We start from the raw sequence: 14068 nt of genomic DNA, 5'->3' as shown, positions 1-14068 counted from the left end.
AGTGGGTGGCAGCCCCCGTGTTTCCTTACTCGGAATCTGTCGTGGATGGATGTGTACATGTTTGCTTTTTTACCCATCATAGCTGCACCATGCGAATCGGAAGAGGGATTCGTCCAGAAGGCATGCCTGGCTGGTGCCAGGGCTTCTCCCTGGATGGTGGCAGTGGTGTCCGAGCTTTGAAAGTCATCCAGCAAGGAAACCGCCCGGGGCTCATCTACAACATTGGTGGGTTATGTTTGGGACTGAGGGCGGACTGGTACCATTGGCCAAAGACCCTAGGCCTACATGAGTAAACCAGCCATGCATGTTGACCTGGCAGCAAGTGCAGGTTTTCTGATTTGACGGTGGTCCTATATCTCTTCTCTGAACACTAGATTAATATCTCTGTAGATATGTTCTATGAAACACCTTTTTTCAGGGGAATAAGAGAAACACTTAGAGCACTCCCATCCTGTGGTGTTCCCACACATTAATTCAAACTTAGAAACCACAAGCAGGTAAGAAGTGACAGTCCAGATGTGGACAGGAGGCCTGGGGCAGAGATCGGAGGACAGCGCTGTGTGAATCCGAGGCAAAAAATACAGTAAAATGTACTTGGGGATGCCACGCCCCCTACTCGTCTTCATGGGTGTGTCAGGGAGGATTCTATACCCAGTTGAGTGAAGCATTTCCTAAAGGCTCAGGGTCAATGAGATATAATAAGTATTCCCCATGTTTTGTATGTTAGCAGTGTGGCTTTGTAGTAAATCATTTCCAGGGACTTTACAGCCATGTTTAGCCTAAAACTGCCTGGTTCTGGGTCCTGCCCAAGGAGGCCAGAAGAGGTTGCAGGATTCGCTGGAATGTTGTACAGTGTTGGTGTTGGTCTAGACAGTCATGTAGGAGGAAGAACCATGATGGTACAAATTTACCCAGAATCCTACAGAGAATGGGGTAGCTTAGTCCTGAGTTCTTTTTAAAAAGTATTCAATTATTTTGTGTGTGTGTGTGTGTGTGTGAATGTGTGCGAATGTGTGCATGTGTGTGCATGCGCACATGTGTGTAGACATGTGTTGTGCACAGGTATGCACATCAGAGGACAGTGTGCCGGAGCTGATTCTTTCCTTTCATTGTGCGGATCATGGAAATGGAACTGAGGTTATCAGTCTTGGAGGCAAGCGCCTTTAGCTGCTGAGTCAGCTTGGCTGCCCTGCTTGAGGATTTCTTAACAGGAGAATTGTTCAAGCATAGTTTCCTTTTCAGTTAATTTAACCTGAATTTGTTTCATGCTCCCATCCTGGGTTTGTGTTCCTACTCACATTAAAACTTCTTCCTTACAGTGGACATAAAAATTTCTCAAAGGAACCAGCTTTATTTGAGCTAAGAGAGCATTCTACTCACATTTGTCTTCTCCACCCCTCGAGTGGGTGGGGCCTTCTGGTGGCCCGGCTTGTGCATAATTTATTTTTCAAAACCAGCTACCCAGGTTAACTGAAATCTGTATTTCGGACAGATTAGGGAAGGGAGAGAAACAAAGTTGTTTCTTCTTCTTCTTCTTCTTCTTCTTCTTCTTCTTCTTCTTCTTCTTCTTCTTCTTCTTCTTCTTCTTCTTCTTCTTCTTCTTCTTCTTCCTCTTCCTCCTCCTCCTCCTCCTCCTCCTCCTCCTCCTCCTCCTCCTCCTCCTCCTCCTCCTCCTCTTCCTTCTCCTCCTCCTCCTTCTCTTTTGTTGTTGTTGTTTTTTGTTTTTCAAGACAGGGTTTCTCTGTATCTTTGGAGCCTGTCCTGGAACTAGCTCTTGTAGACAAGGCTGGCTTCGAACTCACAGAGATCCGCCTGCCTCTGCCTCCCGAGTTCTGGGATTAAAGACATGCACCACCACCACTGGGCTCAAAGTTACTTCTTTTAGCACAACTCTTGCTGAGAGCCACAGAGTTGTGGCAGACAAGCAAGTAGAGCACTGAGCACATGTGTAATGTACATGCGTATGTAGTCGTGGATGCAGGTGTAAATTGTGAACGCATGTGTAACCTGGCAGTGTCTGTAAACCTGTGTTCCTTATAGGCCTGTTATCTGAATTCTGTCCTTCTTCCAAGTGAAGGGACAAAAGGAATGGGCCAAGATAGGATCTTAAAAGTCCTCGGCTTTGTGACATTTGTGTGTGCGTTGTCAAGGCAATCCCCAGCAGAAAAGCCAGGATATGCACCTTGAAAAAGAAGGATTTTGTGCATTTTGATCTCAGCTAAATTCATCAGGGTCTGCCAGGGTGTAAACTAGGATAGAAGGGAAATAGAAAGATCACCTTTTCCCAGAAGCAGCGTGTCTGTGCTGCTCTGGGCCAGCTTTTGAAGTGGATTTCTTATTAGTAAGATCTGCTGACGCTGACACTGTTGGTTTCTGGCAACTTAAGCTTTTCTTCTTGTCCCAGAAGAAAAGTGTGTGGGGGTTTCCTATCACTCTTGAGACATGTGGTATCTTAGGTAAGAATTCCAGAGACAGTCTCCAGAGACTGCTCAGTCTTTTTATCTCAGCTGATCTCTCAGGCCAATTGAAGCACGCTAGGGGTCCTTAGGTTGGTACCTGTAACTGGGAGGAGTGCTGACTCTCACTAGGTGCCTAGGCTGACCTCCTAGCCTTGTCTGTAGCTGCATGACCTAGATAGATCACGTGACTCCACTTCCCATGCCTTAGTGCAGCAGAAGTGACTAATACCCTTTTTCCAGAGGAATGTTGTGAAAATTAAGTGTAAAGCCACACAGAGGGCCTAACCTATATGAAGGGGTCGATAAGCATTAGGACTGCTATTTTTATTACTTTGGGTATAAGTATTTTTAATTATTATATATCCAGAACTCAGTACAGAGCTTTGAACTTATTTCTTGTATTTATTGTCATAGCGAATGAGTGAGTCATCCTGCTGAGTGTTGTAGTTTTTAAAATTGTCATCAGATTTTACAAGGTGACTCAGTGTGACTTCATTTGTCTTTATGTGAAACTAGTTGGTTTGAGATTTCTTTCTCACTGGGTGTTTTATGAATGTATATATATGTTTCCAGTTTGTAGTAAGTGGGGAAGACCTATTTTTTAATGAATAAATAAATCCTAGCATTGCTTATGAGTTGGATTATTGGATAGTAGACTAAAATTACTAGAGAAGATTCTAGATAGAGTACTTAATTGAGTTCAGAGTGGTGTAGAATCCAACTAAGTAGTTGGAGGATTCCATTTATCAAAGGCAGATCTCTTGGTGGGGGGAGTTTGGGTCCTAAGTATAAGCATCATTGTAGCGTGCAGTTGGCTGAATGATTAGTTTCATAAACAGAAAACTAAGCTATATGCAACCAAAACATCCATGTGTCTTAGCTGTTATTATAGTGGTGTATACAGGGGAAACCCTGAGATTTTTAAAACATTTACTTATTTTTTGTATGCATGCATGTATGCCATGGTACATTGTGTAGATGTCAGGGGACAACTAATAGGAGTGAGCAATGTGGGTTTGAGGGATCAAAATCAGGTTGTCTTTACCCACTGAGCCATCTCGCCACCCACCCCCAGGGCTTTCTAAAAGGAATTAAACATTGTGAGGAGCTAATATTTCCATTCCATTCTTGAAGGGCTTCATACCCACTCCAGATGACATACGTGTTTGCTCACAGGAACTAAGGAATTATGAAGGCTACTTATTTTTGTCAGAACAAGAATTTTCAGTCATAATTAATCAATGAAATGGTTCTTGTCATTTGTAGGTATTGATGTCAAGAAAGGCCGAGGTCGCTATATTGACACTTGTATGGTCATCTTTGCGCCCCGTTACCTGTTGGATAATAAATCATCTCACAAGCTTGCATTTGCACAAAGGGAATTTGCCCGGGGACAGGTAAGCAGTTTGCTTTGAAGAATGGCCAGAGTTTGTTTTTAAAATCGAGGCTCGCTTCTCATCAAGACTGTGTTTTATGACATGAGTGACCCAGCAGCTCTTGTGTAGGATAAGGCTGAGAGTAGGAACTCAGCAAGAATTGTATGTGACTTGCTCAGGTTTTGAGTAATGTGACTAAAGCCCCGATCTGTATGTTTTAGGGAACATCCAACCCCAATGGCTACATTTCCACCTTGCCTGGTTCCAGTGTGGTGTTCCACTGGCCACGCAATGACTACGACCAGCTGTTGTGTGTCAGGCTGATGGACGTTCCCAATTGCATTTGGTCTGGAGGCTTTGAAGTCAACAAGAATAATTCCTTCCATATCAACATGAGGTGAGTTTGAGGCTTGATCGAGCTCAGATTGAGTTCTCAGAACTTGTAAAACCCCAAGGAAATGGCAGCATTTTGATCAGATGAGTTATAGAAGATGTTAGCAGCTTTAAGTGACAAATACAGTTCTCTGGTCTTATGGCGTGTGAAGTCCAGAGTGACTGCCTGTAACTCTATTGCTGTTTGTGTTCAGGTGGTGCTACTGGTGGTAACTATCCTGTTTATTCTTTTGCATTTGAATGTTCTTCTGTCTTGTTTCATTTCTGTTACCATGATAAAAAATATCCTGATACCCCCCACAACCACCAAAAAAAAAAAAAAAAAAAAAAGAAAGAAAAAAAGAAAGAAAAAGAAAAAAAAATCTCAACTTGGGGGAGAAAAGGTTTATTTCAGTTTATGCTTTTAGTTTATAATCCAACATAGTGGAGGAGTCAAGGCTGACACCCCAAATGGCTAGTCACGTATGAGCAGAGAGAAAGAAATGAATGCATGCATGCTCACTTGTTTATTAGATGTACTTTAATCCATTTCCCCAATGTCATACAGCTCAGGATACTTTGCCTAGGGAATGGTGCTACCACCATAGATTAGGTCTTCTCATATTGATTAACTAAATTAAGACAGTCCCTGACAGAGCCACAGACCAACCTGATGTTGAGACAATCCATCAATCAAACTTTCTTTCCAGGTTATTTTTGTTTGTGTCAAGTTGACAAATCTAAACACATCTTCTTTGCTCAATCCAGTGAACCTCAGGTCCTTGTTAGAAAAATCAACCAAATTTAGCCTCAGCTAGCTCAGGATGACTTAATTTCCTTCCTGTTTCATCAAATGCTTTATTGTTATTGTTACATTTTTTTGCGGTTGAACCTTGGGCTTTGCACATGCTAAGCAGTTACTGCCATTGAACACATTCTTAGCCCCATCATCAACAACAATTTTTAGGGTTTTGTTTTCTTGAGACTGAAGGTTGTTTTTTGCTTGATTGTCCAGCTTGACTTTAAACTTCTTGCCTACAGTGATCACCTTTTTTGATTGTGCCCTCGAACAATCAGTGCATATTCTCATTGCTGCACACATGCAGGGGTCTCTGCAACCCCTAAACCAGCAGAGTGGGAGGCAAGAAGGTTGTTCTGTTCAATATGACTCAGCTGGTGTTAGTTCAGACTACTTCCAAGTAGTTTATTTTAGGCATATTTAACCACAGCACAATTTCTTGAAAATTTTCCTGGTGATAATCAACTCAGTCCATTTGGACAATAAAACTTAATATATGACTATATTGAAATTCTATAAAGAACATGTGACACCTTCCATAAAGATGGGTTCTGTAGATTGGCAAGCTCACGATAAGGATCTGGGGTGGGGGATCCAGTGTGATCTCAGCCTCACAGATAGTACAAAGGTCACCAGGCTACTATCAGCCCCCAGCTTTCAAGGTAGATAACAAGTTATGCATCCCTCCCTTTGAAGGAACAACCCTCTGTGTGTTTTTTTTTTTTTAAAGATTTACTTATTTATTATGTATACAACATTCTGCCTCCGTGTATGCCCACACGCCAGAAGAGGGCGCCAGATCTCATTACAGATGGCTGTGAGCCACCATATGGTTGTTGGGAATTGAACTCAGGACCTCTGGAAGAGCAGCCGGTGCTCTTAACCACTGAGCCATCTCTCCAGCCCCAACCCTCTGGGTTTAACATTCCTGGTTTCCCTTGTGCTTTTCTGTGAACACAGGGACCTTTGTGACTCTCCCCTGCCACCCCGCCTTGACTAGCCAGTGCACACATTGCTGCACACTCTTGAACAGCCAGTGCACATTCATATCCATGCACACAGAGCCTAGAGCATGTCCTGTAAAACTCAGACTCTACACCAATTAAATTACTGTTTCCCTTGCCCCAGCCTTGGCAGTACCCATTCTACATGGTGTATCTAGAAATTTGATTACTCGACAATATATGAGTGGAGATGTACAATACTTATCTTCTCATGACTATCTTATTTTACTTAGGATAATATCCTTTATGTTTATCCATGTGGCATGGGTTAGCATTTTCTTCCTTTTTAAGGCTGAATAGCATCTCATGTCTGTTCCCATTTTGTTTGTCCACCTAATGATGCTTCCACCTTTTGGTTCCTACTGTGAACACAGGTGTGCGCATGTGCACTCCAGACCCTGGTTTCAATTCTTTAGTGTGTAGATCCAGGAATATAATTGTTGGATAATATGATTTTTAAAAATTATTTTTTATTTTTTTTTGGTTTTTCGAGACAGGGTTTCTCTGTGGTTTTGGAGCCTGTCCTGGAACTAGCTCTTGTAGACCAGGCTGGTCTCGAACTCACAGAGATCCGCCTGCCTTTGCCTCCCGAGTGCACCACCACCGCCCGGCTTTATTTGTTTTTTTGAGATAGGGTCTTCTCTGCAGCCTTGGCTGGCCTGAAATTTGCTATATAGATTAGGCTGACCTTGAACTCATGGAGATCTGTTTGCCCCTCTGCCTTCTGAGTTATTGAATTAAAGGTGTGTGCCCCCATGTCAGCTGTTTTATTTCTAATTTTTTTCTTTAATACAAGGTCTTACTGTGTTGTTTAGTCTAGTCTTGAACTGAGAACTCCAACAGTCTCCCCACTTCAGCCTCCTCAGTGGCCAGGATTGTAGACATAGGTCACAGGTATAGGTCATTGGCTTTATCATTTTTAATCTTTCAAGAGTGTGCTATGCTGTGTTTTGTTAGGATTATAGCATTTTATTTTCCTGTGAGCTGTGCCTGGGGGCTGCAGTTTCTCCACTTTACCAAGCTTAGCATTTGCTGTTGGTGATGTCTGTAGTAGCTATTTCAATAGCAGTGAGCAGGGAATCTCACTGTGGGCTGTCTCTGGGCGACTGGGTATTGAGCCGCCAAGTTCTCATAAATGGCAGCAGGTACTTTGCTCCTGAGCTCAGCCCCTGCCCTCACTATGGCACTGGCTCACAGTTCTCTAATGATCATTTCATGAGCCTGTTTGTCTTCATCGGATCCTTGCCCACTTTTGTATTGGGTTATTTGAGCTGGTTGTTGTTCCTTTTGGATGTTAGCCCCAACCAGGTATGTGATTTGCACATCTGCTCTTCTGCCTTTAAATGCTGCTGATTGCCTTCTATGATAATCTCTTTGTTGTTGAATCCAGTTTATTGCTTCTTTGGTTGCTTTTGATAATGCATTGCAGAAACAGTTGTCAAATCCAGTGCCATGAGGCTGTTTTCCTTTGTTTGCTTAAGGGTTTTATAATCTCAACTCTTTTGGGTCTGGTCCGCTTTGAGTTAACCCTTGTGTGTGGTATTACTGGGAGGAGCCACTTCTTGGCATGCGGATGTTCTGCTTCTCCAGCGGCATTGGTTGTTGGAAGGCATTTGGCCGTACACACAAGGGTTTGTTTCTGGGGTTCCTGTTCACTCACTGGCCTGTCTGCGTGCCTAGTACTAGTATTGGTTGCTGTAGCTTCATAGTACCTTTTGAAGTGAGGCCATGGGAGACCTTCAGTTTCGTTTTGGTGGCTCTTTTCTTCAGAATTCTTGAGATCCATAGGAATTTTGTGTTTTTTTTTTCTATTTCTGCTAAAATAAACATGCTGTTGGGAGCCATTCATTAGGCTGAGATTAAAGCTGATTACTTTATAAAGGCGAGGGTGGGGTAAAAGGGAAAGTGGTGACTGTATGCCTAGTGTTAATCCTTTAAAAATGGCTTTAGTGTGTAATCTAAGCTACCGAGTGACCGGTGCCACCCACCCATTGCTTTTCCTTTCCCCAATTTTTCATCTGGAAACAATTTGAATGAGAAGTCCCAGGAGCAGTACAGGGAACTCTTCCATCTCTCCCCTCCCCATTTCTGTCCCTCCCCTTTTCCCACACCTGCTCTGGGGTTGAGCACACGTGAGTGCACTTTGCTGAACCATTGGAAAGAAAGTCCAGGTCATCGTGATACTTGAGCTGTATTAAATCCAGCACCTACCACAAACAATGGTATCATGTATATCTAGGGAAATACCTTTGTTTTTAAAACAAATAGTAATACCATAACTATGATACCATCAATACACTCACAAGGAATTTAGTAGAGCACCGTGCAGTCTCTGTCACAGCCTGGGTGAATTGGCATGCTCTCCTTCACCGCAGTGCACTCTCTCTGAGCTGGGATCCCGTCAGTGGTCACTTGTCCAATGCAGCTGCTGAGGCTTTTATGTGCTGCAGTGGAGAGTCGACCCAGCTTTCTCTTCTTGGCTGTGAGCCAGTGGTGTTTGTTTGCCAGTTGCTGCTGTGGTCTTGTAGGATGTGCTCTTTTCTGCATTTGGATGCCAGTGTCCTGTGTGTAGGTCAGGTCAGCCCTTTGTGTGAATTGTTCCTCTAGAGTCGCATCAGAAGGGCTGTGGCACATTGATCTTGTTACTGGTTTGGTTTGATCATCACTTGGCTTTCGTGGTGCCCACCTTTTCTCTCTGCTGCAAAAATCTCCTTTCCATCTTCATGACGAGGACTAACCTGTTGAGGCAGCATTGGCAGTCCAATATTCTGTGTCCCCAAACTATTTACAAAACTGAAATTGTTATGTAAGGGATTTGAAATGGTGATCTTTAAAAATTTCTTCATTTGTTAATTGATATTTTCTGTAAAACTAGGTTTTTCTTTCCTCTAGTTAATATATCTAAATACAGTGCTCGTAAACACAAAATAGAACACGTGTACTTCTTTCCCCAGGGTCTCATGTAGCCCAGGCTGGCCTAGAACTCAGTGTGTACTTGAGAACGACTTTGAATGTCTGAACTATATCCTTTGCTTTCACAGGTTTTCGTAAAAGAATATCACCTGAGGAGATGATTAGGAAATCACCACTTTTTGCTGTTAACAGTTTCTACTTTCTAAATTAAAACTTTAATTATGTGCATGCACGCGTGTGGGTATGTGTGGTGTGAGTGCTCGTGTCTGAGGAGACCCAAAGTAGTCGTTAGATCCCCTGGACCTGGAGTTATAGGTGGTTGTGAGCCTCTTAATGTAGGTGCTGGGACTTAGCTCTGGTTTTTCACGAGCCATATGTTTCCTACCTGCCGAGCCGTCTCTCTAGTCCTCCTACTTCCTCAGTTTGCTCAGGGACCATGCAGTGGGCTGCAGCTGCCAGCATCCTTGTATATGTGTGCACAATGTTGTAAATGAGGAGCCAAGGGACCACAGTCTGTCCCCCCACTTTTTTTAAGATTTATTTTTGTTTTATGTGCATGTGTGTTTGAGTGCATGCATGTTTATGTATTGAATGGGTTCCTGGTGCCCTTGGAACTCAGAAGACATCAGGTGCTCCTGGAACCAGAGTTGCAGCTCTCTCCACCTAGCCATCTCTTCAGCCTGTCTCCTTTTAATGTGGCCTTTGCTCCTTGTCCTGCAGGGACACCCTGGGGAAATGCTTCTTCCTCCGAGTGGAAATTACTCTCCGAGGAGCTACATACAGGATCTCCTTTAGTGACACAGACCAGTTACCGCCTCCTTTCAGAATTGACAACTTTTCCAAGGTACTGCGCACTTATGAGGAGGGCTGGCTGCTCACGCGGGGCAGGGTGGAAGACTGTGGTACGGTGCACATGTGACACTCACTAGAGCTCTGTGACCCTGAAGCCCCAACTCTGAAGACGTGTTTCAGATGGTATTATTATTTTTAGATGTCCTAATTTATTTCATGTGTCTGAGCATTTTGTCTGCATGTACATGTATGCACCAAGTATGCCTGGTATCTTCAGAGAGAGAAGAGGGCATTAGATTCCCCTGGAACTGGAGTTATAGATAATTGTGAGTCGCCATGTGAGTACTGGGAATCGATCCCAGGTCCTCTGGAAGAACAAGTGCTTTAACCACTGAGCCATCTTTCCAGCCACATCTGCCGATTATGATGGTCACTAAGCTGCCTCATCCAGGTTGAAGTAAATTTTCTGCCCCCAAAACTTTTTTTTGACTAAGAATTTGGTTGTCACAGTGTTCCCTGTAGACACGCTGTGCAGGCAGAGAAAGGGATCAGGCTGCACAGGAAGAGCTGAGTGGGTCCACTGCTGTTGCTCAATTACAGCTAGCATTTTGTTGTTGTTGTTTCGTTTTGTTTTTTGTTTTTCAGGACAGGGTTTCTCTGTAGCTTTGAAGCCGTTCTAGACTTAGCTTTTGTAGACAAGGTCGGCCTCGAACTCAGAGATCCTGCCTGCCTCTACCTCTAGAGTGCTGGGATTAAAGGTGGGTGCTACCATAGCCCAGCACATTTTTATACTTCTAAATGTTAAGTGGAAATTATGAGATTCTGTCTTTTATTTTGTGTGTATGTGAGTGCCACAGACATGTGAAGGCCAAAGACCATGGTTCAGGTGTTGGTTTTCTTCCAGTATGTGGTTCCTGGGGGATCAAACTCAGGCCATTAAGCTTGGCAACATGTACCTTTATCTGCTGAGCAACTCCCTGACCCATAAGATTCATTTTAAATTACTCCTTCAAGTTATGTGTCTTAGAATATAAGACTTTTTAGAACCAGTGTCCAGATCCCCATTCTTTCCGTATTCAGACATTCACAGGGAGCAATGGAATTGCTGCCTTGGATATTTTGGCAAAGTGTCTTAAGATGGATTGTTTTTGCATTTTTATTTATGTGTGTATATTATGTATCGGCACCTACAAAGTTCACTTATGGCTTTTCCTGGAGCTGCAGTCACAGTTTGAGCTGCCAGGCACTCTGTTTCCGGTTGCCTGTGGTCCTTGCCTTGTCCCGTCACTGGGACGATGGGAGCGTCTGCCTCTGTCTGGCTGGCTCACTTTCCAGGAAACTGCCCTGAACAAAGTCCTCTGCCCTCTAGGTTCCTGTTGTCTTCACTCAGCATGGCGTAGCTGAACCCAGGCTGCGGACTGAAGTGAAGCCCATGACATCACTGGATTATGCCTGGGATGAGCCCACCCTCCCACCCTTCATCACATTGACTGTTAAGGGGGCAGGCTCCTCGGAGATCAGCTGCAACATGAATGACTTCCAGAATAACCGACAGTTGTACTACGAAAATTTCATTTACATTGCTGCCACGTACACGTTCTCCGGGTAATTCTGGACTTAATTATAGTTCATGCAAAGCAGAATCTTTTAACTATTCACTGGTTTTTAAAGTTTAAATAGTTTCTGAGGAGACAAGTCACAGCCAATGCTTTCTTTACTAAACTCCAAGCCCAGGTTTTCCCTTGAGAGTCTAGTCCACATTCTCATCTGTAAACAACCCCCCCCCCAGAGGGTATCTTTGTGTAATAGTCCTGGGTGTCCTAGAATTTGCTCTGTAGACCAGGCTGGCCTCAAACTCAGAGATCTGCCTGCCTCTGCCTTTCCTACCCCCCACCCCTGTAGGGTAGCAGCAACTTTTCCTTTAAGGGCTTCCGGCAGGGGCTGAGCCTAGCCTGAACAATTGATAAGTCTCTTCCTGGATCTTGAATTCCTATGGTGTTTGTCTTGACATTGGCTAATAAGGTTTGTTTGTGGGCTGTTCCTATGGCACTGACCAATGTAACCTTCTTAAGGGTTAGTGTCTGAGAAACCAGTTCTGTCTGGTTGTAAGCCCCTCTTGCTCTGGTTTCTGTAAATTCCCTCAGCTGCTGAGCTCTGAAGGGAGAGTCCTATGGTGGCCCGAGAGGGTGAGGGTCGGGAGCAGGGAGGGAGAGAAGCTCTTGGAAGCCCAGGCCCTGTTTGGGTGCTAGGACTTGGAACCAGTTTTGGGGGCTACCGAATGCTATTGGTGTGCATTCTCGGAAGAAAGAACAGTTTTTTTTTTTTAATTTTTATTTTTATTGAGGTCAGATTCATGTCACAGAAAATTAACCATTTCAAACTGAATAGGTAGTGGCATTTAGTACACTGTTGTTGCGGTTGTCATCATGATCGTCATTTTGCTGTTCCTAAAAGAGCCTCCCCTGGCACTATCTTACACTCCTCCACCCTGACCTCAGTGACCTCTAATCTCCTTTCTGTTCCTGTAGGCGTGGCTAACTGGGTAGTCCCTGAGTCTGGGTCACCCTGGTGACCTTCTTTGGCTGGCATCTTTCACTTAGTGTCATGTTTTGGGTTCAGCCACATTTTTGTGACCCTGATTTTGTGAAACGTGTTCAGTCTGCATGAGTCTGAGAAATGCTCTGTGCTGTGTACTTGCTGCCTGTGTGCCTGTCTGTCTGTTTGTCAGTCAGTCAGTCAGTCAGCAGGCATCTCAGCTTTGCAGTTTGATTTCCCATGCTGTGGGTTGACTGTGACTTTTTTTTTGAAGGTATTATTTAAAGGACAATTTTTTTTTTAATTTCAGTGAAATCTAATTTGTTGAATTTTGTTTTGCTTTTGTCACATATGCTTTTGATGTCCAGATGACTAATTATTAACCGAACTCATCAGTACTTTTGTAATGTTAAGGGTTGATGCAAACAGGCAAGTGATCTAAATTAAACATCATTTACAGCATTATGCATGTATTCTAAAGTGAGAAGCTGAGAAGGGCTCAGTGGGCACAGCTCTTTATTCACAAGCGTAAGTTCCTGAGTTTGGATTCCGGCTCTCAGATGGGAAGCTAAGTGTGGTGGCTGGTGCTCATAACCCCAGCACCGTGGGCAGAGTTGGGCACGTCCTAGGTCTTGCCGGCTAGCTAACCTAACTGAAACTGTGAGTCCCAGGTCCAGTGGTGACCCTGTCTCAAATAATGAGGAGCCGAGTGGTAGAGGCAGACACCCAATGTTGCTCTCTGGGCCTCCAATGCACGCATACAGTTGCATTTACCCGAACATTTACGTACAACCCACAACATCCCACACAAATAATAATATTATAATAAACACCCGAGCTGCGCCAGCAATCCATAACGCTTGGGATTTTTAAGCCACAGGGAAGCACCACAGGCTTGAATTGGGGGAAGGTGACTATTGGCCCTCTGGATTCTTTTCCTCCTAAAAGGATTCTATTTCTTGCCAAGACTTGGTAGTACGGTAATGCTGATGCTCTGTTTGGCAGAGCAGAGCGTGGCTTTGCCCTTGGACACCTACCTTGGGTTTTCCCTGCCCCCCACCAAAGATTCATGAACGTCGTTTCATGTCTTGATTTTGTGCCACTGAAATTATGAGGAGAGGGAAAATGCCAGAGTTTTGTGTTCACCAGTGAGTCCTAACTTGTGCAGGGGTAAGAGTGGCTCTATTCCTGTGTCCTGTCAGGCTTTTTCTTCATGGTTTCTGTTGGTTTGTTTGTCTGTTTTGAGACAGTTTCTTCTGTATAGCTTGGGTTCTCTTCTTCCTTCCGTTTGCTAAGTACTGAGATGACCGGCAGCAGTCAACTTTTTTGTTTGTTAATAGAGGTTTATGCATTGCTCGTGTGTGTGTGTGTGTATACATGTGCACTCATTTATTTCATCTTAGTTTGCAGGAGGGCAAAGGAAGGCCCGTGGCTTCCCACAAGGCAGTTACCTGTGCAGAACTCGTCTTGGATGTGTCCCCAAAGACGCAGAGAGTCATCCTAAAAAAGAAGGTAAAGGCTCAGAGGTGGGCGACAAGAGTTAGGGGCTCAGGCTCATCTAGTCCAGAGTCTCTGGCCCTGCAAGAACTGGGCCAGAAGCCCTGGAGGCTCTGGGCTTGTGCTCCTGCTGTGTTCACTGTGATCGTGCTGGCTGCGGGGTTCCAGCCATCTCACTCCCAGGTCCTTCTGGAGAGAGGACAGTCCTGAAGCTGTGAATTGTGATTTCTATTTTTTTTTCTTGCCTGTTGCTTCTTTTATCTCAAACTGAACAAAAGGAAAATGTCCCACTGGCAAGTACCCCTTTTCATGTCCTCTGAT

The 14068-nt window shown here is 44.1% G+C and overlaps 1 protein-coding gene across 6 annotated transcripts in view; it reads left to right on the top strand.

Moving 5' to 3' along the window:
• Vps13d (vacuolar protein sorting 13 homolog D) overlaps positions 1-14068 on the top strand; it is a 256944-nt gene that overhangs the window by 106926 nt on the left and 135950 nt on the right. For all 6 annotated transcript variants that reach the window (XR_012907550.1, XM_075946687.1, XM_075946686.1 and 3 more), the window contains 6 exons: positions 83-225; positions 3726-3856; positions 4057-4232; positions 9644-9767; positions 11085-11320; positions 13654-13762. Coding sequence is in view for 5 of the 6 variants with exons in the window: in XM_075946687.1 (XP_075802802.1) it covers positions 83-225; positions 3726-3856; positions 4057-4232; positions 9644-9767; positions 11085-11320; positions 13654-13762 (919 nt within the window). In the remaining variant the exon portion in view is untranslated. The remainder of the gene's footprint in view (positions 1-82; positions 226-3725; positions 3857-4056; positions 4233-9643; positions 9768-11084; positions 11321-13653; positions 13763-14068) is intronic.

The sequence above is a fragment of the Microtus pennsylvanicus genome, chromosome 13 (genome assembly GCF_037038515.1).
Source record: "Microtus pennsylvanicus isolate mMicPen1 chromosome 13, mMicPen1.hap1, whole genome shotgun sequence".
In the NCBI taxonomy this organism is placed as follows: domain Eukaryota; kingdom Metazoa; phylum Chordata; class Mammalia; order Rodentia; family Cricetidae; genus Microtus; species Microtus pennsylvanicus.
Note: the sequence above shows the minus strand (reverse complement) of the source record. Positions and strands in the feature narration are given on the sequence as shown.